Genomic DNA, 27,616 nt, shown 5'->3' on the forward strand with positions numbered 1-27,616 from the left:
CGGCAGAAGAGGAACTACGACGTCCATTCCAAAGGCCGACATTTTAACGTGGGGGAACTGGTCTGGGTGTACAACCCCCAGAGGAAAAAGGGCAGATGCCCTAAGGTGAGCAGTGACTGGGTTGGACCCTGTAAGGTTCTGGAATGTCTGGGGGAAGTGGTGTATAGGGTACAACTGCCCCCAAGGGGATGGAGGGTCGCCCTGCACCGGGACAGACTGGCCCCCTATCGGGGTGCGGCCACTGCACTGACACAACAGGGTGGGCCGCAGACAGACCTGGACTCCATCCCTGCAGACGCTGCCACCACCAGTATGCAATATATTCAGTTTTAGCATTTATATTCACTGTTGACTGTAACTACGCTCAAACTGTTAGTGCTATCTCGTTTTAATAAACAACACTGTCATATGCAAAACTGGGGTGGCAGTTGGGGTGGCAAGGGATCATTTTAGGGTGGCACTTGCCACCCCATGCCACCCTTCTAGATCCGCTCCTGAACAGCAGCAAGAAAACACATATACAAACAGAACAGAAACACACAAACGTTTTACATATTTACATCATGGACAATGGTTACCAAAACAGAGTACTGTATAGTTATTAAAGTTAGAGTACAGATAAGTGGCAAACCAAGGTTGTAGTGGGCAAAATGAGCAGGATACTGAAAGATGCTTAAATAGTTAAGAATATTTAGAATAATTAGAAAAGTACAGATTGTGTATTGTACCTATTCATTAAAAAGTAGACATGTAACATGTAAGTTACTATATATAAACTGAGAAAATAATGTGCAAGTTATAACAGTAGTAGTTGTTCAGTTGATTAGTGCAAATTACAGCACTGACGTAAACATCTATGTTTGTTGTGAGCAGTTTAGATTGTAACAATTGTAGTGTTAATTGTAAATATTGTAAATAATCACGTTTTTTCATAACTTTTATTAATTAAAATGTGAAAAATTCACATTCATTAATTCACAAACAACAAACATAGGCACGAGTTTACAGAAAATATGTGAATGTGAATAAAAAAACACATCTCCGCGCCGCCGTCTGTCCACCAGGGGCCGCTGTGGCTCCGCTGAAGCTCTGCCGCCTGCACGAGGCGCTTCTGTGGGAAGACGCAACTTTTCAGTTTCAGCAGCATGTTCACGTCGTTTCAGCTTCTTAAAAACTGCTGAAACGGACTGAAACTCTGCTGGAACCGCATTATGTAACTTCCGCTGGTTGCCAGGTGCTGACTCTTTCCCGGTTATTATGTACTCAGAGAGTTTTTCTGAATGGGAGGATGACGACGTCTGAACATGGCAACCAGCCATTGCAGCGCAGCTAGCCGCTAACAGGTTACCATCGTCAAGTCAGGAAAAGTGACCCAACGAAATGAAGTGAGCAGCTTTACAAAATAAAAGGACAGTTTGCGAAACCCGCACACGTCATTTAATGAGGTCTTTTATCAATTTTATTTTTTTAATACACATATAAAGTAAACATGACTAATATAAATTACATACGTGTAAATGAAGTCATTAATTCAAACTACATTTAAATGACAAAGAAAAAACAGTAATCAAATTAAGGATAGAATTTTAAAAAATGTTTGTATTAATAACATAAAACAAACTGGAATAGCTGTTGATAAATTCTGTATAATAGCAATAATATTAATAACGTTAAATGTGTATCAGTATGTTTCAGGAATTTATATTATTATTATTATTATTATTATTATTATTATTGTTATTATTATCACCATAGGTAAATTTGGCAGCATCTCACTGGGATCGATTTATTAAAAAAACCCAAACACTTAAATAACTTGAATGAATGGAACACATAAGTCTTTAGTTTGTACTGCGGACGTAAGATATGTTTTTTGTATGATAGTGTTTTAATTCATTTGAGGAAACGCTTAAAAAAAAAAAAGACCTTTGAGGTAGGTCATTTATTTTGATGACGGGCGGATGTGGGCCTCTCTCCTGCTGTCCTGCTGCAGATTTGACGCATGCGTAACTGTCGTCTAGTCGCTCTGCTCAAAGGCACCGAGGCGGAGAGGGTTTCTCTCCACTCACCTGCATCCAGGCACGGCGGCTCTCAAGCGCTCATAGGCCGGGAACAGTTCCGCTGGATACGTCCGGAGGACCGGCTCCGCACCGGCCGTCATCCCGCAGATGGTCTTTGTCTGCAGGCAGGGGACCTGGGAACCCGGGCCCGCTGCGGGAGCGGGAGGAGGCCTCGGAGCTCCCCTGTTCTGACCCAGAAAAGAGCAGCGACAGCCCGGCTGCATCTCTACTAGCAGGTCGGCTAGCATCCGTCCAGAGCGGGGCTCGGGGAGGCAGCGAGCAGGCCGAATAAAGGGACTGCTTCGTGCTGCTTCGGGTCGAGGTTTCTCCCGGATTTTATTTTGGCTTTATTTTTCTGCGGGTTATTCTTTAAATCTGGAAATCGCGGGACTGGAGGCCGGCTAGCTGCGAGCTAGCTGCCCAGGATTACCAGGGTAACCAGACAGCAGAGGCTCCGCAGTAAAACAGACCGTCTCCCGGTGCTCTCTGACCCGCTGACAGACCTCACCGGAGGCCGGGGCGCAGCGATGGCTGCCTTAATCAGAATCCGGGGGATTGTGAGCAGGAACAAAAGGCGGTACCAGGAGGACGGCTTCGACCTGGACCTGACCTGTATCCTTTTTACCTGTGTGTGTGTGTGTGAGAGAGAGAGCGCTGAGCAGAAGCCCGTTCAGAAAAGCTGTGATTTAAGGAGGCGGCTCGGTGCGGGGCATGTTGCTGATGAGCAGCCGGACTCTGTTAGAAAAATCGCACATTTAGAGGCGGGCTCCTGTCTACAGGGGTGTTCTCGGTTGGTCTTCATGGTCCCGATGTTCCGTTGGTTTTCTTCTGCAGCGGCCGTCTTCATGCTGTCCATGCTGACACACTGCTAATTAGTCTTAATTTAGCAGATTTTTCAATGCAGTTCGGCGTGAGGTCTGTTGGAGCATCTCCAGGCTGCACTGATGCATCTGCTGTAGGTCAGAATGTTGATTATCGATCAACCTGTGTGTTATTGGTAGAATAACAAACCCAGCACTGAAATAATCAAATCTATCTATCAGTACTGATGATTGATTATTCTGTTTGGTCATATTTAGTGGTGTTCTCGTCTCTCGTGTGTTAATAAAGTTTGATTCTTAGGACCTCCTGCAGGGCTGAAGGCATCAATCCACACTCAGCTGATTGAACAGGACTGATTGATCAGAAAGTAAACAACCAGTTATGTTGGAGGGACTGAGGATGATCAGCAGCACAGTGAAAGTCCCGATCAGTTTGATTATTGATCAGAGTGGGGTGCTGCCTGAATGTGACTTTACAGACACCTGACGTTACATTTTATTCACTCAGCTGTTTTTACGTCATTGACCTCTTCAGGTTTCTGACAGTTGATTCATTGCTTTGGCAAACTTCCTGTCAGCTGACTCTGATACCTGACCTGTTACCACCTTCTGAAGTAAACTGATCGATTAGGGAAACTGGACTCGTTTCTTTTGTCATGCAGACCAATCGGCTGCCACATCTGCTTTTTTACCCCAACGATTTGATGGTTTATTCATTTTTAAAGAGGAAAGGTTGTGTTTTCTGTCGTATGCTCCGCCCACTTGCTGTTAGACCTTCTGTTTATGGTTTATGAGGGGGAGCCAAACCCAGTAAGGTTGTCTTAAAGGGGGAGGAGTCCAGGAGAGAGAGCTGACTAATTCTGTGATGGTATGAAGCTCTGTGATTGGTGTTTGAGTGCTAGTTTTTGGGGTCCAGCTGTGTTCAGACGTTTGGTCCTGAGCGGCGCTTCATCAGACATTTATCCAAACATCATCGCGATGGGTTTCCCCGCCGAGCGGCTGGAGGGCGTTTACAGGAACAACATCGATGACGTGGTTCGGTAAGATGACCTTTGACCTTCTCTGACCCATGTTTTTAGTGCTCAGCAGCGCCTTCTGTAAACATTGCTGTGAAATCTGATCCCATACTGAAAAAATGCACAACCCAGTTTTTAAGGTTATTGGGTCACTTCCTGTTAATGGGTTAATGATCGCTGCTGCTAGCAAACGTGGAAATCTTAAAAATTGGATGGACACACAAACGAAAACCATCAAAAGTTTGAAACTGGAGATTTTCTTTGATCCACACTCAGAAAGAACATGTTGATTCATTGATCGCTCCACTGAATTCTGATCTCCAGTGAGTCCAGAGCAGTAGCTCCTCAGTAGGCTTCCTGAACCTGGCCAATCAGAAGGAAGTCTGCTTTAAGGTTGGCCACAAAAATGTGAAATGTGCAAGTGATCGAGCTTCAATCAGCTGAGCGATAATAGAAGATTATTTTATTGATTACAGACACGCTCGAAATGTGACGTCAGCCTCGTTAAAGCCGTGTTCGTGCGTCGTGTTCAGACACCAGCAGGGGGCGCTGCAGAGACCACTTGTTGGTTTTTAAAGCTGGTTTGCTTAGTGTAGGATTTATGGATGAAAGACTTTCACCTCAGCCTCACAGCAAACACTGTAATAACACTGTAGTGTGATAACGCTGTAATAACACTCCACATGTCATCATGGAGCTGCCGTGTGAGTAAACTTGGTCTGTTTTAAAGCTTCTCTAACAGTTGACTCCGCCTCTCCTGTCCTGTCCTCGCAGGTTTTTAGACTCGAAGCACAAGAATCACTATAAGATCTACAACCTGTGAGTACTGAGTCTGTTTTCCTCTGTGATCGCCTGATGATGTCTTTAAATGAAAACACTCTTAACTTCCTATTCAGGTCATAAAGCTGAGTTTAGACCAGACTGTTAGGACCGGGGCCCTCAGCAGTCGAGCCTGGGCTTTACTGGACTGTGTCTTTGGTATGAAGTGTGTTCAGGTGCTTCACGGCACAGACGGTGACGTGTTTGTGACTGTTGGGAGATAAAATTGTGGCTGAAGTGAAAGTGTGTGACGCTCTGAGGGGCCTTCAGTTCTAAAGCTTTGACTCTCACTGATCTGGGAAATGTTCATGTGAGGAGCCCCGCCCACAGGCGTGCGCTCCGACTCAGCTCAGCAGGTCCAGGTGTACCGACAGCAGCGCGGGTTTAACAAACAGGATAATACCGTGACGTCAAGCACAGAGAAGTGGGTGAGGGGTTCATTTTAACGTACTCAGGTGAGCGTCTGTCAGGTGGACTCCGCCTCTCACCGCAGCTCCTTACGTCAGCGAGCTAAACATTCCTTCAGAGACGCCGACAGCTGCCGGCGAGGCGGTCAGTCCTAACATCTGTGTGTCTGTCCACAGATGTGCGGAGCGACATTACGACGCGTCAAAGTTTAACTGTCAAGGTGAGCCTGTCCTCTTGTGACCTCTGACCTTTGAGAGGCATTGTGTTTGTCCGGTGTTGGGTAACGAGCCATCGCTCTGCTCCTCCTCTCCCAGTCGCTCAGTACCCGTTCGAGGACCACAACCCGCCCCAGCTGGAGCTGATAAAGCCGTTCTGCGAGGACCTGGACCAGTGGCTGAGCGAGGACGAGCAGCACGTCGCCGCCATCCACTGCAAGGCGGGAAAGGGCCGGACCGGCGTGATGATCTGCGCCTACCTGCTGCACCGGGGCAAGTTCCAGGAAGCTCAGGAGGCCCTCGACTTCTACGGGGAAGTCCGCACCCACGACAAGAAGGTAACCTTGTTGTGTTAATGTGGAGCCTTTACCTCATGATACGAGGCGCCTTGAGCAGCTGTTGTGATAAATAACGTTGTAACCAGGCGGTAAACCCTGAGCATGTTCTCCCCGTGTCTGCGGGGTTTCTCTCCGGGTACTCCCACAGTCCAAACACATGCAGTTAGTGGGGTTAGGTTACCTGGCGATCCTAAACTGTCCACTGGTGTGAGTGGTTTTCTGTCTCTGTTAGCCCTGCCACAGCCTGGCGGCCCGTCCGGGTGTTCCCAGGGTGCCCCTGCAACCCTGACAAGGATGAGTGTGACAGAGTGGATGGATGAATTATAACTCTGCAGAGGGGGCTGATGATGATGATGCTGAATGCCTCTGATATAACCTGACCTCATGATTGATCTGTTGATGTTCAGGGTGTGACCATCCCGAGCCAGCGGCGCTACGTCGTCTACTACAACTTCCTGCTGAAGAACCAGCTGCAGTACAAACCGGTGGCTCTGCTCTTCCACAAGATGCTGTTTGAAACTATCCCCATGTTCACCGGAGGCACCTGCAGTGAGTCTCGAGCAGTAAGTCTGCCGTCGCTTCAAGTGAGTTCAGTTGAATTAACCGGTGTCCCTGTGCTCCCCCGCAGACCCCCAGTTTGTCGTGTACCAGCTGAAGGTGAAGATCCACACCTCTAACCCCACCCACACCCGCAGGGAAGACAAACTGATGCTGTTTGAGTTCCCGCAGCCACTTCCTGTCTGTGGAGACATCAAGGTGGAGTTCTTCCACAAGCAGAACAAGGTGCTGAAGAAGGTGAGGAGGCGATGGAGTCCTCTTTGTTGTCCTGACTGGGATTCACATGTGGCCTGGTGTAATTTGTCTGGGCTCACCTCAAAGGCCCGTCTGTGGTCAGTGCTGAGTCTTGTGCAGACCCCGTGTCTGAGCAGGACTGAATATTTCCTCACAATCAAAGGTCAAAGGTCAGCTTTGGTTATTCAGTGCCAAACTCAAACTGGTCTTTACTGTAGATGTTCAGCATCAGTTTTAGGAGCACAGGTTTTTCTCCAGGGACCAGAGGAGGTGGAACATGGACACGTGTCCACGATGGCAGAGCGGACGGCCGGGCTGGTTTCCTCACTGCTTTTTCTCATTGTAGGAGAAGATGTTCCATTTCTGGATCAACACCTTCTTCATCCCGGGTCCGGAGGAAGTCCCAGAGAGGATGGAAAACGGCAGCGCGGGGACACCCAGAGAGCTGTTTGACAGGATGCCGCAGACCCCGATGACGCCAGGAAGCGAAACCAACGACAGAGACTACCTGGTCCTCACGCTGACCAAGAACGACCTGGACAAGGCCAACAAGGACAAGGCCAACAGGAACTTCTCCCCGAACTTCAAGGTAAGCTGCTGAGCAGCGACGCCGCTGACATCGATGGCGCTGAGTAAATATCCTGATTGTTTTGTTCTTTAAGAAAAAGACTCGTTAAGTTGACGATCCGCACAAACCCAGCCTGTAATGACCAGGATGATGATTTCTGCTGTGCTAGCGTGTAAACTCGTTAGAAGCACAGAGAGCGATGAGCGGCAGAGCGCCGCTGCCCGCCATCTTAAGTTTAAAATTGTGAACAGCGAGGTTGGTTAGCAGCAGGCAGGTGACCTCCAGACTGACGGTCTGCTTCTTCTTCTGCTTCAGGTGAAACTGTTCTTCACCAAGACGGTAGAAGAAGGAGCCAACTGTGACGCGAGCAGCACGTCCTCGATGACGCCAGACGCCAGCGACAACGAACCGGATCACTACCGCTACTCGGACACGACGGACTCGGACCCTGAGAACGAGGGGTTTGAAGACGAAGACCACAATCAGATCACAAAAGTCTGACACACACGCACTCTCTCTCTCTCTAATACGCAAACATACAGCTATATACGTGTATATATATCTCCAGTATGTATGTATGTATACACTCGTGAACCCAGACGAAGACTAGCGGGCGGTTAGCTAACGGGGAGTATCACCGGCGGACCGCAGCTGATCAGTGGGACTCTGGATGCAAAGAGCTCTGATCAGAATACTTTGGCCATCCTCACCCCACCCCCCAAACTTCTACACAGCTGGACAATCACATGACATGGATTTGTAAGCATGTGGGCGGTGCCAGGCGAGCGGACAGTGTGACGCAGGAATGGACAGACAGGACAGTTTAAAGGAGTAAAACTTGAATCTAGACAAACGGAAAGACGAGTAGGCTTCTTTAGTGACCACGCCGCGGTGTCTGTGGGACGAATCCCCTCCCGACCAGCTTTCAGTTTCGTGCTGAGCGGTCTGGACTCTGTCTTCATCTCTGCTCTCTTCAGGCTTTCTCAGTGTTGACGCTTCTCTCTGTGTGCTGAAAACTCAAATTCAGGTCGAGCGTGGAGCTTTGAAGGCCAGTACTTGTGCTTCACCTGAATCTGAGACGTGGATCACTGTGGGACACCCAAACTAGTTTACCTGACTCAAAATGTGAAACCACGATGCCGATGATGGCAGACGGTCATGTCATGTGATGAATCTGGCAAAATATCAGCTTTAGGTGAGGCGAATCTTTTGTTGTAAAACGAGATGCTGATTAAAAAAGATCGGACCCCCGCGTCACCGTGACCGGGTTTATTTATTCTCCCGATTACTTCAAACACCTTCAACTGGAAACTCCTGATCCAGTTTGCAGCAGCCCATTTAATCCAGTCTAAATTGGGTTGGGCTGTGGGTCTGAACTGGTTTGGACCACGCTGGCCCATGTGGGACTATCCAAGTCCATTTTTGGCACCTTTTGCCCCGAGTCTTGTTTGGACCAGCCAGACGGGTCCCATCGCTGATCTGGACCCAGTTTGGGACAAAGCAGTGCACAAAGAGAAGCGACAACCTGCTGTTGAATGTGACAGTGAAGATGAGAAACTTTATTATTCACAGTCCTCTGCAGAGCCGTCAATCATCTGCTGTCAGACGCTTTGAGTGCGACCCAGGCTTGAACACGTGCTTCACTGCTTCTCTGTCTGTCCTCAGTTTTGCACAGAAGGACTCTGTTCAGTCTTTCAATCAGCTCCTACACTTCCAAGAACCTTGTTTTTGTTGTACTCTGAAATATATCAATCATTAAGCTAAACGACAAACGAGCTACTGCACTGTATAACCATTCCTGCAGCGATCTGCTTTTAAGCTACACACCTATATAGGCTACCCCCAACACAGACTGAAGCAGAAATCTTTGACTCCAGAGCGCTGGCTTTCTGTATGTCTGGCATGCACTTTATGAAGGACACTCGAGTGAATCGGCCTTGTAAATATTTCCAGGCGAGCTCCGTCTGTCCAGGAGATCTGATTCGGCTCGTGTTGCGCTGTAGTCCTTATAAAGCTGCCGTTTGTGAGGTTTGAGCTTTGGCTCTTTCCAGCCGGAGGTCAGTCCGCAGCGTGGGAGTGCCATAATTACAATGTCATGGATTTCTTTTTAGTAAAACTACTTTAAGCTAAAGATCAGCCAGGTCCATTTGGAGCATCTTTTAAATGGACACTGGGACTTCGTCGGGGTCATGAGGATTTTGGGATCACTGCCCAAAAAAAAGTTGAAACACTGTGCTGACCGAGCGGCTCCATCACGATGGTCAGCCTCTGTGTGTCTCTGGTTTCTGATGGTAACGCTCTAGAATTATTACTCTGTCCATAGACTATTAATCGTTTTTACTCACTACTACTTCTTGGAGACGTTTAAGCACTTATATTCTTGCAAATTGTACCTTTAACACCAGGGACGATGGCTGGAGAGTCACGTTAGCATCACAGCAGGTTTGAGACTTGTTTCAAATTGAGAGAATGAGTATTAGAGAGATTTCAGTTACTGGAGGTTTGGCTTTGCCAAGTTAAAGCGGGCTCTTGGACGACTGTTTTGACCATTAAGCTTCTTGCACATCCACCGTTCTGCATAGTTAAGATACTACATGTACAGTATGAAAATGCCTAATGCAGTGACCATAAGCACCGTCTGACTTCAGTCAGTCACACCCTATAAAAGTCTGTCCGGTGGACCGGAGCATCTACAGGACCATCTGCCTCCTGGTTGGGCACAGGTAGAAGTTTTAGTCCTGTTGCCTGATTTCCGTCCTCACATTTGGTGCTAAAACCTATTGTGGACCCTGCTATGACTGATCGTTCATCCTAGGTGTGGTATCTTGGGTCTCTATTGTTGAACCTGTTGGTCTTGTCAGGTCTGGTCACACAGGATGCACCGTGAGGATCTAAAACAAACTCCAAAGTTGTAGTGCCGATGCCTTCAGTAAAAAAACATTGAAAACTCCCATCTCGATCTCCAGATGTGTTTAAAGTCAAAGAGCTGGTGACCTGTAATGAAAGGCAGAGGCATCAGTAATGATGATATCTCTCATGTTCAGTTGCAATCAGGATAAATAAGATGCTGAACCTTGAGCTTGACCCTAAAAGGAGAAGATCTGAGGGTTGGTTTGACCCTCAGATCTTTGGGAGCTCGTCCGTTCTTGCTGTCCAAGGTTGAACATGTTTGCAGAGTTCATGATGATGATGATGATGATGATGATGATAATGCAGGAGCAACTGCCAACTGTTCCTTCATGCTCTCTCTTATGACCGATCTAATGCCTCAGCAGTGCCGAGGGTTTTTGGGTTAGATTGACATTTAGCCAAACAAACTGCATCCTGTGTGAGCACGTCTAACGCCGTGGCCTGGTGCTACTGACAGCCAGTGCATGCAGCAGGTCCTGGGGTTACAGTGCACTTTGTTGAGCTAGCCCGGTGCTGGTCGTCCATCTGTGGTGCTCTCTACCAGCAGCAAGCATGCTCGTCCACTCCTGATCTCTGATGCCCAGCAGCTGTGTCGTCAGCGTGGCCATACAGCCACTGGGATTTTTACAGCAGCATTTCCGGTCTCGAGTCCTGTTAGGTGCTATCAGACCTGGCCTCACGTCCTGTCACTGACCTGTTCAGCAGTGACCAGCGTGTAGTGTAGACCTGTACCAGAGTCCAAGGTTTGACTCCATTCAGGTGGATTTGTTCTTAAAACCCACAGTTTTACTGAAGCCCAGTGACTCGATGAGGCTTGGGGCAGGTCGTGGTCGGGTCCAGAACGATGGGTAGAAGCTGTGTTTTGACTCTTTGTGATTCTCCAAATGATTTTCCAGCACTGCTTTACCCAAAGGGAAGCTTGCAGAGATTCAGAGATGGGTCCGAATGTGGAAGACGGTGCTGTAATATTTCATGTTGGTAATATTCTGCACTGCTGAACGGGTTCAGGTGTTTGAGGCCAGGCAGGTGCTGTCCACGTCTCTGACTGTTCAAGGTGCTCAGTGTCTTTTCATTGTTGGTTGTATACAAACCTACATTCAGCTCTTCACCTCACCTGGAGTTTCATAGAAAGTGGTCACCTGTTAACAGAGCTGGGGTCAAAGTCCTCCCCCATTCTGACATCATCAGGGTTTCTGCGGCGACTCGGTGTGAAGAAACCTTGAAATTTGCCTTTTAATGCACCACGCCTGCCTCTTTCCCACTGATGTGGTACCGAAACAGTGGCCCCACCAGAGAGCCTGCTGCTCCTGAAGTTCGGACCCGTGACGTCAAACGCTACGGGAGGGCCTACCGCAAGAAATTCATCCAGTGATTGGCAGACTCTGGGTGGGGTCCTTTTCCCGCAGACATTAGCCCAACATCTGCTAACGATTCTCAGATCTGTGTGCTGGTTCTGGTACCAGTGGAAAAGCGGTCATTGTGACCAGTAACAGTTCTCAAACACAAGCTCCTGTACTTCCTGCCTCCTCAGACGTCCTGTTTCCTTCCCTGACCACACAGTGCTTCAGCTCTGCTGTTTACATCTCTTCACCAAACCTGCCAAGATGAAGCTCGGACGCCTTTGTGTTTCGAATTGAGTTTGGGTCCGTTTGTTAATTACAGTCTGTGTTCACACTCTGTTTGTTTTTCGCCTTAAGGTTAAGGTGTCACCGTTTCTCTGTGCAACAGTCTGTAGATAGATGCTCTATTGATCCCACAAGGGAACTGGGACCCAAACATGTGACATAGTCTGCTTGTGTTATCCTCACGGAGAACCTCGTTAGAATAACTGCATTTCACAAACCACAGTGTCGGTTTTTCAGCCTCCTTTCATTGAAGTAAATCAGATGGCTTTGTCATGTGACCGCACCTTCAGTAGTTTCAGACGTTTCCTCGGAGTTGTGTACCCAAACCATGTCTGTTGGTCCAGTCAGAGAAAGAACAACAGAAACGCCTCCAGATCAGGCTGTTTAGCCATCTGTTCTGCTTCTCTGTCGTGTGTGGTCAGAGTTTGAGATCATTGGATGTAAAAGAAGCGTTTGTGAACCGCAAGCTTCTCACAGATTTTCTTATTTCTCTGCTTTCCTGAGCTGATGTCAGCTGTTCCCCAGATCTGAGTCCTGAACATAAAACAACACATCATTGGCGTAGAGCGCATCTCCTCTCACTCCTGTTCAGTCTAAACGTGGCCAAAGCTTCAAATGAAGATGTTAACCTGCAGGCCAAGTACAGAAAACACAGCCACGGGTGCTGCCCCTCAGCAGGCTTCCAGAAGACAGCGAGCGTTATTTCAGTGAGACGGTTTGTTCCAAACAGAAGATGCTGGCCAGGCTTTAGTGGACCAAGCGTTGATTGGTCAGTCCACAGGGTGTGGTGAAATACGTTTTAACTGAGGTTTAATAAATAAATAAATGTGGGCCGTGTCTTCCTGGCCTCCTGTTAACACATAATGGCTGTTTCGACACATCCAGAATCATTTCGTGTCGTTAACGTGCAGCTCACTCTTTGCCTTTAAATCTATATTTCACAGACGTGTGGTCTCATCACTAAGCCCCACCTCCTGCTGTTGGGTATCTCGGTAACAAAGTAAACTCAAGCACCTTAAATCCGTTAAAGCTGACGACATGTCTCGGCACATTTGACCAGTGAAAACTAAAACTAACGCAGGACGCTACGCAGCTACTCAGCTTCTGTTTTCACGGCGACAAAAACAGTCAGTAACATTAGCTTAAACGAGGTCGCTAGCACAATGCTAACATTAGCTTTCCTTCTGCTTTGCTGTTTAAGGACGGCCCCTTTCTGGGGTGGAGTTTCTGGTCTCGATCAGATGTGGTTTTGTTCCCGACTCCCAGCCTCGTGTCACATGTCAGCTGCACACAGGTGTTCATTTTATTTTCCAATCAACAAACAAAAGTCACCTGACTGCAAACTATATCACCATGGCAACATGTTAATCTGACCCCACCCCCGCTTCTTTTATTCCTCCTCTCCTTGTTTTATAAAGAAATAAAAACACTGTAAAGGTGAATAAACTATTTATAAACAGCTGCTCGTTGTTTGGTTTTTGTTTGCTTGGTTTTAGAACTACGACTCCCATGATGCTTCAGATGTCTGCCGGTATGAAAAAGAATTTCTCTTAACGTCCATTTGCTCTGTTATCAAGTGCTCAGTGCGCTGCTTTAAGGGAAGAAAATGGCTTTGGGGCATTTTGTTGAATAAACTGTTGGTGAACTCATGTTTTAAAGCTGCGTTCGGTGTTTCAGGAGGCTGAGGCAGACGTGACTGACCGCACTGTTTAACTCTTCACCACCCACAGTTGCGGTAGTACTCTTTATTGTTCCTGAGTTTGAAAATGTAATGTGATTACTTACAGACATTCAGCTGGATGTCCTGATTAACTCTGACTTGGTGCTGGCTCAGAGTTAAAAATAAGAATTCATTTGTTGTCCAGTAAATAATTCATGGGCTGATTCTGATACAGTGTTTCAACACGCGTCAGTCATAGAAGCGCCCACGTTTCACACTGTGATGGATGGAGGACACTGTGCAGACGGGAATCGAACCACCAACCCCCACCTTAGTAGACGACCCGCTGTGCCAGCCGTGAACAACCATCATCGTCTTCTTCTCTAACAAACTCGTTTATGCTTTGCTGCTGCACAGACTCGTGCGCACAGGAGCGCCTCAGCTTAACCCTGCGTGCGCGCGCACGTGCACGATTGACCGGTGACTTGGCAGAAATGATAATGGCTCACTTCCCCCACAGTGCAGTGCAGCAGGGAGCGGGGAGGAGAAATGAGGTCACACGCGCTCAGTGCGCCTTGTGGGCACCGAACCATCACTGATTCTGTCTCATCTGCTGCTATAAAAAGATCAAAGGAGGCGCGGAGCAGCGGAGACGCTCAGGCAGTAGCTCCACAGGCTGGACTGCACCCACCACGCCTCCACCTCAGACAACCAGCCGGTCACCTGACGCTTTCAGGTGTAGCAGATTTCACATCAAACGCTTAAACCCTCGTTCCGGGGGGGCGAGCGGAAGGCAGCGAAACACGATCCGCGAAATCAGATCTGAAACGTTTTTCTGTTTTTGTGAAGTTGGATCAAACGCAGCGCAGACGACACGCCGCCCTCTTTCCTCCCCGTGTCCTTAATGACAGGTCCTCACACCTCAGCGTGGTCAACTCCACCCACACTCAGCTCCACCCACACTGACTCGTTTTGTTCTGACCCAAACAGCTCGGCTCATAAAACAGCTTCGAGGTCACTGACAGCTGACTGTCAGTGACCTCCACACCACACGCCCAAAACCCACAGAAGGTATGAAGCGTTCAAAGACCTGCACAAACCAGAGGCAGACCCAAACACACCCGCCTCCTCGACTCGCTCTGACCCACCAGGAGACTAAATATCAGCAGCGTTTCCATGAGCACATCTCAGCGCTGCTTTTAAACACCTGCCACTGACAAACTGGTCTCAGTCCCAGTTACAAGACAGGGGTAACTGGGAGTTCTCCAAGGCTCCATCCTGGGACCCGTTATTTCCCAGTAGAGGTCAGTGATTAACGAGTTTAATGTAAGAAAAAATAATTTAAAGCTGAAAATGGTTTTAACAAACTTTTTACTAACGTTAGTGAACGCAGCACGAGCTTGCAAATCTGCAGTTCATTGATCGACAGAAGAAACATTGTGATTGATCAGTTTAATGATTGATCAGGCGAATTTGGCCTTCAGCACTCTGAGCATGCTCAGTGCGGACTCCACGCAGCCATCAAAGTTGGAGTGGGTGAAGGCGTCGCCGCCACAGACGAGCAGCGGCTCGTCCAGGATGGTCATGTGACCCGGACAGTCAGGCACCGAGGTCTGCACCTGCAAGAGAGAGGGGGAGGGGCCGTGAGTCAAACGCCGCCTTGGGGGAGGAGTTCAGGTTACAACGAACAGATGACTCACCTGGGAGTACCGCCACTTCTGACACTTGATGTTGATTGGTTGAGGCAGGCCAGGGAGCAGCCTGTGCAGCTCCCGCAAGATGATTGGCTGGACATCCTCCTTGTCTCGCTCCAGGTGTTCCAGGCCAAACGGGACGCTGGTATGTACGACGAGGGAGGGGCCGCGGCCTGGGGCGTCTGAGCGGGCGGACAAAAGCAGTGAGCGAGATACAGGTGAGAGGAACAAACTGGGGAGCAAACAGAAAGACGGACACACCTGCGCCGCGCTTCTTGGAGTCCACGGCGACGTAGCGGATGCAGCTGCTGTCCGTGACGTACTTCGCCCCCCAGGGAACGTTCAGGATGGCGTCAGGGGAAAAGAAGAGCGCGAGGGCGAAGCGGGACGAGTAGACGACGCCCTCCAGCTGCTGCCTCTGCTGGACAGACAGCACTGACAGACAAGGAGGAATGGGCCAATCAGCATCAAGCCCCACTCCCGAATCACCACAGAAGAACTCACCTGTATGTGTGTTTATGTGTGGTCACTCCTGAAACGAGCACACAAACATGAAAAGTCTGCTGCTGTTTCATTCTCGGCTTAGAGCTGAGAAACAGGCTGCTGCCTCACACACACACACACACACACACAGGTTATTATTAGATGTGTGTGTCAGCTCAGAGGAAATGGGCGCTGTCCGCTACCAGCCAATCAGAGAAGCTGAAGGTGACATCATCATCTAGAAAGACACACGTGGAGCTGCTGCTGGTCTGCAGCAAGGGCGTGCACACACACGCTTGTATTTCTGTCTTTGTGAGGACAGTAGTCACTACCGAGGACCACACACACACACAGTGGTGTAGTGTTGTGAAGAATCTATCAGCCAATCAGAGCTCTGGAAAGTGACTTAACATCAGAGTGTGCTGATCGTGTGTGCGTTTGTGTAAACTGTGGGAGCAGGAAGCAGTCAGCACCTCTTCAAAGTAAGAGTCCAGTGTTTGCGCTGCTCTGATTTTAGCGGCTGGACTGGAAGAATCGTCCCGTCTGCACGGGTTGACCTTCTGTGATCTGTGATCAGAACTTCGGAGTTACTGATCGCAGCGATGAACATGGGCGTGTCTAACAGCTGGATCTTCTCCCTGCAGCTGTTGCTGCCCCCATGTGGCAGAACGGTGTTATTGACTGAGACGCCACACCTCAGATCTCACATTCATGTCAGTGTCGATGAAGTCGTGAGTCCCGTGTTTAACAAGATGTCATTTTTTTACTTCATAATACATACACTGAGTGTGTGTGTGTGACTGTGTGTTCTGGCTGTCTCACATTGTCCAAGGTCTCCCTGCAGCTGCAGGATCTGAGGGACTGGCATCGTCAGGACGACGGCGTCAAACATCTCACTGGCTCCTGCCTTCCTCTCGACCTCCCACGATGCACCACGGCGATACAGACCGGTCATGTGATGCTCAAGGAACAAATCGGCTCCTGACACACAGACAAAGACTCAATAAAGTTTCATTCAAACTGAATCAGAGTCAGCCTGTGCATTTCAGGTGAATCTGATTGGACAGTTGACCAACAGGCGGACGTTTACCTGACTGTGACAGGAAGTGCTTGATGATGCTGCTCGTGCCCAGTGGCGTCACATAGTTCTCGGTGCCCTCGTGGTCCTTCAGACCTTCGATGAGACAGTCGAGGGGCTGCAGGAGGCCCGCAGAGAGGAGCTCCGAGTAAAACCTGTGCACGCACACGCACGGTCAGCATGCCTGAAGCCCCAGCTACAGAGCTGTACCGGCCCTTTAAGGCGACAGGTGTGTGTTACCTGTGGTGGGAGCGAGCATAGGCGGGCGTGGCTGAGATGTACTGCGCTCCCAGATCAGCCGATTGAGACGAGGCGTCGGGAGCGCGGCTGGTGGACATCCTGCCGCCTGCACACAGACTCACACTGTTCCACTGGCTTTGCACCAAACTCCATTCAAAAAAACACACATTTTACTCTCTCAAACCACACTCGACACAAACAGCCACTTTATTAACTGCTCGTTAGCACAAATTACTAATCAGCCAATCACGTGGTAGCAGCTCAGTGCACGCAGACAAAGCTTTTTTGAAGACAAAAAAACAAACAGACGGCTGTCGCAGGTGTAACTATCTGCAATATTAAAGATGAATATATAAATAACAAAAATACACAAAACGGAAGGAGAAAAAAAAGAAAGTGTTATATAATGAAATGAATTTATAGGCTGATCCATTCTGAACATTATCCCGTCACACCTTTGTGTTCTATAGTGGCTGCAGACAGCTTTACTCACCTGTGACTCTGGAGCTTTGAGAAAGTGTTTACGGTTTGTAATGCTGTTGGATTTCAGTTTTTTAAAGTAAAGTGGGGTCATCAGCCAGCGTGTTTATTATTCAGGGATATCCCATGACATGAATCCGTCTGTAGGTGAATGTGATGGCAGACGGTTCATGACTGAAGCTGAGCATCAGAAAACGTCTCCAAACCAAAGTGAGTCACAGGTGGTTTTATGATGTTCAACACAATCAAATTACACAAACTCCAAAATAAACCAGATCTGCCTTCATCATGTTGTTATTCATCAAAACCTGATTATGGGTGACAGCCCTCTTTTTAATCTCTCAGCTGGAATTTCTTCATCTGTTCAAACTGAGCCTCAGGATGATGAAGATGATGTACACGAAGAATTACAGGGGGTCTGACCTTGCACCAGTGTACCCAATCAATGTCAGGTGAGTAAACAGATGCTGGTGGAAGTTCCTGTTTCTGTTACAGGTGAGGGTGTCTGTGGGAATGACAGCTACCTGCTATATAGTGACGTCATTCACCCTCAGCAGGTGATAAACTCGTGCTATAACGTTATTTGCACAAAGTGTGGAATGCCCGCTGTGTGGAATAAATAAATAAATGAAATGAAATGAAGTGACGTATGAACACTGATCACAGCCGAGCCGAGTTACAGAGGAGGCTCCTCTGGTATAAAAACGCGCCACTGATGTTCTGCGGCGTGTCCGTGTTCCCGTCACGGCACCGGAAACGGAAACTGTGCAGTTTTATGAACGGACTTTTGTCTGTCTCACCTGCGCCCCTGGCTTTGTCCCACACCACAATCCGAACCGTGCTCTGCAGCTCTCTCCTCAGCAGACATGCGCACAAGCTGCCCGTCAGGCCCGCTCCCACGATCAGAACCCGGGACATGTTAGCACGGGAACCGAGCCGGGCTAAACCTGCAGAGACCGGGTCCGAACGAGTTACGAAACCGACACACAGAAGGACGAACAAAAACTTTCCCGGGTCAAACGGAAACAACTGCTGCACATCCGGATAGAATTTCAAAATAATCACAGAAAACGTTTAAAGCGTTTCTCCAACTACACAACATAAAATACGACAAAAGGTGTATTAATGCGTTAAAATCGAAGGTTTTTCAAGTTCATGTGAAATAAAATCATTACAGTCCATAACACTGTTCACGGTTTAATTAAAATAATACATGTAATATATTTACCACATATTGAAACTCTTTAACGCTGAAGAAAAATGTATTTTAATATGACTGAAAACAACATTCTCATTATTGACATTTAAAATGTAGAAATAAAATATAAATGAATTAATATATGGAATTTTAAATAGCCCCACTCGTGTTTGTTTAACAGCTTCAAACAGCGCAGGTTACTATTTCCGGTCTGATCGTCGGAGCACAAACGGTTAATACCTGAGTCCTGTTTCTGGCCAGCAAATCACAGAGAGCCTCTCTCGTGACGTCGCGGAGGCAGACAAAAGGGAAAAGCAGAAGAAGTCGCAGTCAGCTGATGATCGGAGGGTTCAGAGAGAGATCGGCGCGAGGACAGGTGAGTTTGACCGGTTCTTAGCGTCATTCCCTGTTTATTAGAATAACCGCCAGGACCGAGAGGTTTATGGGGACCAGAAAGTGAGTTCCGGTGTTTAAACTGCTGTAAATGACAAACTGATCGCTAACATTACGTCATGAATTTGGCACCTGTATGACGATCTAGTAGAAAAGCGCTGTATAAGAAGCAGTCCATATGACGTCATTCTGAGCCAGCGGTCCAGTCAGAAGGTGCCGTTTATGCACGCAGCAGCTCAGACTCTCTGATCACATGCTTCTGTGATTATTGATTATCACAGATCAGCACACACAGTCATCAGACTGAATCTGACCACGTGATCCTCACAGCAGAGTCTTCTTCTTCTTCCTTTTCAAATCAAACAGGAATCAGTTTTATTTAAACCAAAGAAGAATGAAAAATTCTTTCTTTTCAGTGAACCACGAACGCACCATCCTGACACTGTGTGTGTGTGTGTGTGTGTGTGTGTGTGTGTGTGTGTGTGTGTGTGTCAGACCATGCTGTGTGTGTTGGTTTGTGTGTTGTTTCTCTCGGCTCTCGTCCACAGCGGGCCAGCCGTCAGCAGAGCGTGGCACTCCGATGACCTGCAGCAGGAGCTGGACCCTGAAGTGGGCATGAACATTGTGAGTTTTTATCACCTTTGGAACATTTGAGTGAACCTCTAGCACAGGAAGCTCTAAACCTGCAATTCCTCCAGCGTCCACTGGAGGCTCCAGTAGTCAGTCTCCTAGACTCCCATGTTAAAACTTTACTTCCTGTCTGTGGCATCCGTGCTGGCCTGAAGCATTTCAGTCGCCATGCTGCGATGTGTTCGGGTCCTGTGCACCCACTCGCTGCTGTTTGTCTCAGAAACTTCATTGAAACAGTGTAATTGTTAGAGAAGTGTGCACTCTGACCTCACTCTGACCTGGTCATTACAAACCATGTTTAATATGAACGCCAACAACAGGAACAGGAGCTTCATGGTAGGAAGTGAGGAGAGGGTCTGCGGGTGTTTCCAGGATGTCACTATCATCTCTCGTTTCTTTCACAATAAGAGCCCTGACTCTTCGCACAGTGGCCTCGGTTGATGGACTCTGAGCGATGAGCTCAGACTGTTTGTTCAGTGCAGTTGCTGAACTCTGACCGTCTGACTCATCAGGCTGTATGAAGACATCAGCTGTAACTGCTGACCCATGACCCTGGGTTACCATAGCAATATGGACATGAAAATCTCCTCGTGATGTCCTGATGGAAATGACTCGGTGTGAGCGCCGTCTCAGATTCGTGTCAGAGTCAGTTTGTAATGCTGACTCTGATAAACGCTCGCAGAATTTTTGTGTCACCTGGAGACTCGGGACCTGGCGTCATCACGCTGGTCATACAGGTGAGCTGTTTGTACTGAAGCCTGCCTTCACCTGAGCTGTCAGGTGAAGGCAGCTGATGGAGCCGAGAGCAGCGTGGAAGACCTGACCAAGACTCCCTCACCTTTGATTGGTTAAAGCTGAAGAGCTGGTCTCTGTATTGAAACACAAACACGCCTTCATCAGGTAACCTGTAACTTTGCACCTGCAAACCGCCACGCTGGTCTGCAGGGTTTCAGCTTGAAAGAAGTTTAACTAAAGTTTCACAGTAAGTGAAACTTAACCAACCAATCACTGATAATCACTGCGACTGTGCATTGATTGGTCAGTCACATGACTGCAGCTCTTGCATTTTAGACAAAGTAAACTTTGCAGGTCACGAGCATTGAGATTGCACAGGGTCTTTTATTTTGAAATTTCACAGGATTCTCTCAGCTGTTTTCTGACTCTAATTTCACATTCAGCGGATACACTGCAGTGTCGTAACATCGTTTAAAAGAAGCGGCGCCTGGAGTCGAGCCCTGCGGTGCACCTGTGTGTCAAACAACCTGAGGAACGAGATGAGCGCCAATGAGCTGAAAGACAGGCTGACCGCTGATATCCATTGAACATCTCGGCCCACCAGATGTTACTAAGCCCCGCCTCCCCACACAGGGAGGGGAAGTTTTTCAAAGAATGAACTCCGGCACTTGGACCCGGGTCCCAGGTGATGGGTCTTTGATTCCCACATCACGGTCTTGCAGGCACAGCGTCAGGTCTTGTGATGTGTCGTGTTTATTTAGCGATGAGATTTTTTCTCTGCTCTATAGTTTTATTTTTAGACTCAATCGGAGTTTGAAATGATCCTGGTTTAGCTCCTCCCCTTTTAAGTCATCCTTCTTCTGATTGGCTCTCAGGGATTACCTGCACTCACACTGACCTCACTGTTTAAAACGTCCACATTACCATGATCCAGGAACACTGCAGGCGTGTGCAGCGCGTTTCCTTGACTGTGTGTGTGTGTGTGTGTGTGTGTGTGTGTGTGTGTGCACATTCAGACGGAGATCATCCGTAGGTGGGGTTACCCAGCAGAGGAGCACCAGGTGCTGACGGAGGACGGGTACATCCTGGGCGTGAACAGGATCCCGTGGGGACTGAAACCCTCCAAAGGTCAGACGGAGGCTCTTCCTTCTCTGTGAGCACATTTGGCTACGGTGCAAACAGGAAGTTCGGCCATGTCAACGAGCTTCACTTCCTTTTTGCAGCAGTTCTGATGAACTTTGTCCTGAAGTGATTCACGTGATCTTTCACCTACATTCACTTGACCTTCCTCTTCTCCCTTTAACGTCACGCTGGCTCTGAATCCAGAAACCTGCCGTCTGGTCCCGGCAGGTTTGATTTGACGGTTTGTGTCCTGCAGGTGCGAGGCCGGCGGTCTTCCTCCAGCACGGTCTCCTGGCTGCAGGCAGTAACTGGATCACCAACCCGCCGACCTCCAGCCTGGGCTACGTGCTGGCGGACGCGGGCTACGACGTGTGGATAGGAAACAGCCGCGGAAACACGTGGTCCAGGAAACACCGCACGCTGAGCCCGTATGAGGATGAGTTCTGGAGGTTCAGGTACAGGCCCCATGATCCTTTCACCTGCGCAGGTGTCAGAGAGCATTAACCTGACAGAGCTCTGGTGTTTGTCTGTGCAGCCACGATGAGCTGGCTCTGAAGGATCTTCCAGCTGTGGTTGACCACATCCTGAAGGTGACGGGCCAGGAGCAGATCTTCTACATTGGACACTCTCAAGGAACCACCATAGGTGCTTTTACTTTAAACTGTAGAGGTCCTGAACAGGCTTCTGTACATGGAATTAATCTTCTCTTTTCTTTCCCAGCATTCATGGCGTTCTCCACGCTGCCAGAGCTCGCCAGCAAGATCAGGCTGTTCTTCGGATTGGCTCCTGTGGCCACCGTCGCCTTCACTGGCAGCCCCATGACCAAACTGTCCTTCCTGCCCGACGCCGTCATCTGGGTACGAACCAGTCACGTGACCAAACGGCTGGTCGTGTTCTTGGTCATTCGCCTGATCGCCGTCACATTTACAGAGTCAATAAGCTTTGTTTTGGTGTTTCTTGTCGGCCCTGCAGGACCTGTTTGGGAGGCGGGACTTCCTGCCTCAGAGCGCGATGATTAAATGGTTGGCCGAACACGTGTGTGCAAAGCATCTTCTCAGTGAGCTGTGCGGGAACATCTTCTTTGTCCTCTGCGGTTTCGACGAGAAAAACCTCAACATGGTTCGTGTCTCGCTGGGAAGCAGGTGGTGACCAAACGGGCACACCTGGACTTTAATCAGAAACATCTGAAATTTTCTGAAGATAATTAGAGACACAGAGCTGTTTGTGATGAAGACCACGTGACTGTGTTTCAGACTCGGACTCCGGTCTACACCACTCACTGCCCCGCTGGGACCTCAGTCCAGAACATGATCCACTGGGCCCAGGTAACACACACACTCATACCTGCCTGTGAGTACATGTGGGGACCTTGATGGTGCTTTGCAAATGCAGCGCACAGTGTGTCCTCATTGTGTCCTCAGTGTGTCCTCAGTGTGTCCTCAGTGTGACCTCAGTGTGACCTCAGTGTGACCAGAGTGTGTCCTCAGTGTGTCCACAGTGTGACCAGAGTGTAAACGAGAGCTCATTTGAATATTTAGTTTTGTTCTTTGAGGAATGTTTACACGGATTATTCATTAGTGTGAATGCTTGAAAAGCATTCACAGTGTTGTTCTTCTAATCTTTCTTCTATTTTATTATATATTCCGTACGTTTTTTGCCGACTAACTCCTTCAAAACCATTCAAGTTAGAAAAACCATTCAAACACCGTTAGATTCCTCTTCTTTTGGACATGACTGCTTCTATTTTTCTCATTTTTAACATTTATATTTTTAAAATTATTCAACTTTTTTCAACAAAAATTTCCCATGTATTTCAATGGGGAGACCCTTCAAATTCTCATTCAACTTACTCCTCTTTCAACTGTATCTACGTCCACATACATTGATGTAGAGCCACCATTCAAACTTTAAAACAAAGCCAAGACTTTGGACTATTCAACTTGTATTTATCTTTTCAATATCTGTCATACTTTTTCTTCAGTTCCAGTTTAAGTTTCATAATTTTTTTCAGCCGTTTCAGAGTTTATAATGGGTGTGTATGGGACGGAATGTTGGGGCTAGAGTGAGACAGCTCAACTGCCAGAGAGAGAGGAGCGAAAAAATTAATCTTAAAATCTTTTTTAAAACTGCTGCTGTGTCCGCAGCGTTTGCTCTACAGGTATGATTTTACCCTCAAAACGTAGCCATCGCTGTTCTCTTTCCAACAGCGTGTCTTTCAAAGCTCAGACATTTAAACTTTTTAAACTGTGTGGATCCAAGTGGAGGGATCACATTTTAGTCATTCAGTGATTAAAGGAATATGAACTTTTAATATTCATTCAGATGTTTTCTGACTCTAAATGGTCTTTTCTCATTTCTTATGTTTTTCTAATTTACAATTAAAAAAATTTCAGCTATTTTCCAACTTCTGTGTGGATGTCAGCTTTTAGCAGTTCAGCACTTTTGTTTTCAGGTGAAAATTTCTGTATTTTTCATCTCATTCAACATTAAAACTTAAACATTAACTTAAAATTCAGCAATTAATTCATTTCAGTGCATACATTCAGATTCAAGCATTCACACTGCAGTTTCTTCAGAAAATGCACTTTCTAGTTGCTTTTATTATTGATTGGCTGAACCTGGGTCACATGACTCTGTTTTATATTTAGTACATTATTATTGGTACTTATTTTTGTAGTTTTCATTCTCCTCTGGTGTGCCTGTACACGGGGCAGGTGTTAATAAAGTTTCCTGTATTCAGGCCGTCCACACAGGAAGACTGATGGCGTTTGACTTCGGAGCAGCAGGAAACATGAAGCACTACAACCAGGTGAGTCCACAGCACAGCAGGGACTCCTTCAGACTCTGAAACGTCACCTGGTCTCTCGTTTACGGGCTCCGTGTCCTCCCTGTGTCCCCTCTCCAGTCCACTCCCCCCGAGTACCGCGTCCAGGACATGAAGGTTCCCACCGCTCTGTTTTCAGGGGGGCAGGATACGCTGGCGGACTCAAAAGATGTGGCAGTCCTCCTCACTCAGGTGAGTATTACCTACAAGCATTAGGTGATGATGGAGTACGGCGGGGGCGTGTCCTCGAATCTGATCATTAATGAAACACGAGGAGAGGCCAGCCCGGATAAGAGCTGTGTGCGTGTGTGTGTCTGCAGGTTCCTAACCTGGTGTACCATCAGTACATTGAGCACTGGGAACATCTGGATTTCATCTGGGGGCTGGATGCTCCGGAGCAGATGTTTCCTGCTGTGCTGAAGCTGCTGCAGGAGTACCGATAGAGGGCAAGAGCAGCGTGGACGCCGCCCCCCACAGCGTAGCTTATGGTTTTATGGAGACTGAGTTTTGACCCTTCTTCCTGCAGCAGGCAGTTTCTGCCCCGCCCTCGCTGCCTGGACCTATCATATCACCTGCAGCTTTAAAGGCAATCGAAGCACGCTGCTGCATGTTTAAACGAGCGAGTCACTCTGAGCGTTTCATAGGACCAGACCGCGTTCTCCTGCAGTTTGACTCACTTCACACCTGGCGGGTGTTCTGCCGGGAACCAATGAGGGAGCAGTGTTGTCACGCTTCAGGTAACTATTTGGTGTCACAATCAGCGTGTGAACAGGTCGCACAGCGAGCCCCGGGGCACTCTGCTGTGAAGCAGCACGTCGGGTTGAATCTGTAGGAGGAGATCTGCGTGTTTGTCAGTGCGGCTGCTTTTTACTACTTCCTGTTTTTAGCGCGGAGACACTTGTCCTGAGGACAAACTATGAAAATGTGGATGTGGGAATAAGAAGTGAATCTGCAGTTTCAGTCACCTGTGAGCGTTTTTTAACTTGCTATGAAACCATTTTTACTCATTATGATGATGTTTCCTAAATAAAACCATTTTACGACCACAGCTTGTTTTCATTCCTCCTTTTTTGTCTGACAGCTCTTAATTTGAAAGTTTTAGTGGTCGTGACCTTTACCATGAAAATCTGAAAGGAGCGTCCAGTAAAGCAAACAGCTGGAGAGAGTTTCAAGGTAGTTTGCACGTTTATTCAGAAATAAAAATATTACTTTGAAATGTTTCATCGTCCGCTTCATTTCATGTTGACACTTTTATTATTATATACCTGTTCATGTAACAGTCCCAAAGAACACCTCTGCTAACAGATAAACAGCTAGCTCTCAAATACTGTTGCCTAGCTTAGCACAAAGATTAAAAAATGAGGCAGAGCTATTAGCAAAATGTAACGTAAAGATGGGGCGAGAGTTTCTAAAGTCTGTTTGTGTTTTTTTTTTTTTCTTTTTAGTTAATAAATTACAACATTCAGTGAATTTTGTCTTACAAAACAAGAAAAACAGGTCAGAAACACTGTTAGCCTAGCTCAGTATAAATACTGGAAGTGGAAACTAGCTTGTAGCCTGACAGGTGAGTGGTTAGCAGAGAAAACGCTGCATGCTAGGAGTTCTCTCTGAGGCGCTAGCATCGTCAGCATAGAAGGCGGAGGAATCGAGTGTTGGCGCCCCCTGCTGTCCGCGTGAATGAAAACTTCATTTGGTCTTCCTCAGCATGTTGATGATCTTTTGGAACTTGAGTCTGGTGGCGATGTCCAGCGGGGTTTCTCCGTTCTGTAAAAGCAGACACACGTGTTATCAGGTCACGGAAAGCGTTTCGCCACGGCATGCTGCATGTCTGTACGCACGTTATTCTTGATGTTGGTTTTGGCGTTTCGTTGCAGCAGCAGAGGAACCAGGCGATGACTTTTTCTCTCACAGACGTAATGAAGAGCCGTGTTCCCCTTCTGCACACAAAACACCTTTTTACTGTTAGGAAGTGACCTAAGATTTTCAAATTAAACCGTGTTAAGCTCCTGTTCACGCACGTAGTCGACAGCGTCGACGCTGACGTCGGTGCTCAGCACGGCCTCCATCACAGCCAAGTTCTTCCTCTGTTTCTGCATCTGCAACACAGAAACACCTGTGAGCAGATCAGGCTGTGCTTTACCTGTATGATGTCTGGCTGAGAGAGACTGCTGATTGGCCATACCATGATGAAGTATCCGAGCAGCAGGATGGGCATCAGGATGGCGATCATCAGATAATCCAGCAGCGAGAACGTCCTCTTGGAGGCGTAGTGGAGACACGTCCTCTGTTTCTGATGTGTGACACACACACACACACACACACACACACACAGATCAGTAACATAGCTCGCTAACCAACATGATGACATCATCAGGGAAAGGTACCTTATTGGTCAGCTGGCTGTTGGCCTTGTTGTCCAGCAGGTATCGGACCACATTCAGGTGACCATGGCGGCAGGAAGCGATGAGGGGGGTGTCCCCGGTGTGCACCTCCTGAACATTCAGGTGGGCGGGGTCATTTCTGAGGAGGAAGTACAACTTACGGACGTCGCCCTCGTACGCCGCCTGGCAGGCCGGCTGAGGAAGAGGAGGAGGAGGAGTTACATGAGTTAAGCTCCGTGTTATCAGCTGATCAGGAACTGACCGGTCCATCCAGTTTCCCGCTCCTATCGCACTCACTCAAGCTCCTCCCCCTTTAAGACCGCTTTCTTTTGATTGGCTGATTCTCAACATGTAAAAAATAAGATCCCACCAGTTTCTCATTATTATGATTATTATTATTATTTCAATAAAACTATTGTGTAACATTTGCTATCATATTCTTGATCTTGATTTCTTCTCATTTTCCTGTATTTTGGTAGTTTTCTAACCCTTTGCAGCATTTTCTCGCAGTATGTTGCAATACTTGTGTTGCTGTAATATATCCATGCAGTACTGCAGTCGCACTGGCAGCAACATTTCCGTGTCTGTCTTCATACGCCGGGTCATTAAACTTCTACCTATCTGTTTGTTTCACGTGAAGCTTTACCTGAAACTCAAGTGTGCCGCGTGCACGAGAAAGCAGCCCGAACCGGAAGAGAGCGCATTAGCCTTTCGGAGTAAAAGAGTTAAAATGAGGATTAAACGTGTTTGTTTAGCAGAGAAAAGAGGAAAACAAAGCGCGCTCTTACCTCCGAGTAAACGACCCCCATGACGGCACGAACACACCTGAGCACGTCACGGTCCGACACGTCAGCAATAACACATCCGGATCCATTTTCAGAATAAGAGTCTCTTTGCTCTTTCACTTCATTCAGTTTATTAATAAACACACCAGAACACGTAGCTGAGTCCGAACGGTTTCCTGTTTCCACGTGACACTCGGAGGGTGTCACGCGCACGTGATCCCAACAGAAGAACTTTTGCTTCATTGTCAGACCCAATGCTTTTATTTTGTAGGCCGCAAAAAGAGCTTTGTGTACTTTACCTGCTGATGTTGAGACATCAGCAGAAAGAGCCCGAGGCACCA

The 27,616-nt window shown here is 47.8% G+C and overlaps 4 protein-coding genes across 10 annotated transcripts; 2 read left to right on the forward strand and 2 right to left on the reverse strand.

The window, feature by feature from the left end:
• Positions 1-1,971: 1,971 nt before the first annotated feature.
• On the forward strand, positions 1,972-13,034 carry ptenb (phosphatase and tensin homolog B). Of its 2 annotated transcripts, none has more exons than XM_003449407.5 (9): positions 1,972-2,672; positions 3,837-3,921; positions 4,672-4,716; positions 5,301-5,344; positions 5,439-5,677; positions 6,085-6,226; positions 6,306-6,472; positions 6,816-7,058; positions 7,353-13,034. In XM_003449407.5, the coding sequence occupies exons 1-9, from the start codon at positions 2,588-2,590 to the stop codon at positions 7,536-7,538; spliced, it is 1,236 nt and encodes a 411-aa protein (XP_003449455.1). In that variant the 5' UTR covers positions 1,972-2,587; the 3' UTR covers positions 7,539-13,034. The 2 variants fall into 2 exon arrangements, with proteins under 2 accessions (XP_003449455.1, XP_019217947.1); XM_019362402.2 differs by lacking the exon at positions 1,972-2,672 and adding an exon at positions 4,794-5,144.
• A 1,552-nt stretch (positions 13,035-14,586) lies between these two features.
• Positions 14,587-18,777, reverse strand: rnls (renalase, FAD-dependent amine oxidase). 4 transcript variants are annotated; one of them, XM_025909783.1, is made up of 8 exons: positions 18,646-18,777; positions 18,008-18,154; positions 16,728-16,833; positions 16,500-16,642; positions 16,232-16,390; positions 15,188-15,361; positions 14,933-15,108; positions 14,587-14,851 (listed from the first exon to the last, which is right to left on the reverse strand). In XM_025909783.1, exons 2-8 carry the CDS (start codon positions 18,123-18,125, stop codon positions 14,696-14,698), a joined length of 1,032 nt encoding a protein of 343 aa, XP_025765568.1. In that variant the 5' UTR covers positions 18,126-18,154; positions 18,646-18,777; the 3' UTR covers positions 14,587-14,695. The 4 variants fall into 4 exon arrangements, with proteins under 4 accessions (XP_025765568.1, XP_025765569.1, XP_013129415.1 ...); XM_025909784.1 differs by having other exon boundaries at positions 16,728-16,874; XM_013273961.3 differs by lacking the exon at positions 18,646-18,777 and having other exon boundaries at positions 18,008-18,244.
• lipf (lipase, gastric) lies at positions 18,651-25,157 on the forward strand. The gene is made up of 11 exons (XM_003449409.4): positions 18,651-18,781; positions 19,294-19,422; positions 21,180-21,291; positions 21,542-21,740; positions 21,821-21,930; positions 22,006-22,142; positions 22,258-22,404; positions 22,539-22,610; positions 24,026-24,094; positions 24,191-24,301; positions 24,430-25,157. The coding sequence occupies exons 1-11, from the start codon at positions 18,743-18,745 to the stop codon at positions 24,550-24,552; spliced, it is 1,248 nt and encodes a 415-aa protein (XP_003449457.2). The 5' UTR covers positions 18,651-18,742; the 3' UTR covers positions 24,553-25,157.
• Positions 24,599-27,504, reverse strand: ankrd22 (ankyrin repeat domain 22). Of its 3 annotated transcripts, none has more exons than XM_013273963.3 (6): positions 27,279-27,427; positions 26,494-26,629; positions 26,292-26,399; positions 26,128-26,205; positions 25,948-26,046; positions 25,276-25,873 (listed from the first exon to the last, which is right to left on the reverse strand). In XM_013273963.3, exons 1-6 carry the CDS (start codon positions 27,362-27,364, stop codon positions 25,796-25,798), a joined length of 585 nt encoding a protein of 194 aa, XP_013129417.1. In that variant the 5' UTR covers positions 27,365-27,427; the 3' UTR covers positions 25,276-25,795. The 3 variants fall into 3 exon arrangements, with proteins under 3 accessions (XP_025765571.1, XP_013129417.1, XP_003449458.3); XM_003449410.5 differs by having other exon boundaries at positions 26,494-26,685; positions 27,279-27,393; XM_025909786.1 differs by lacking the exons at positions 25,948-26,046; positions 26,128-26,205 and having other exon boundaries at positions 24,599-25,282; positions 26,206-26,399; positions 27,279-27,504.
• Positions 27,505-27,616: the final 112 nt, after the last annotated feature.

Source organism: Oreochromis niloticus, linkage group LG8, assembly GCF_001858045.2.
Source record: "Oreochromis niloticus isolate F11D_XX linkage group LG8, O_niloticus_UMD_NMBU, whole genome shotgun sequence".
Classification (NCBI taxonomy): Eukaryota; Metazoa; Chordata; class Actinopteri; order Cichliformes; family Cichlidae; genus Oreochromis; species Oreochromis niloticus.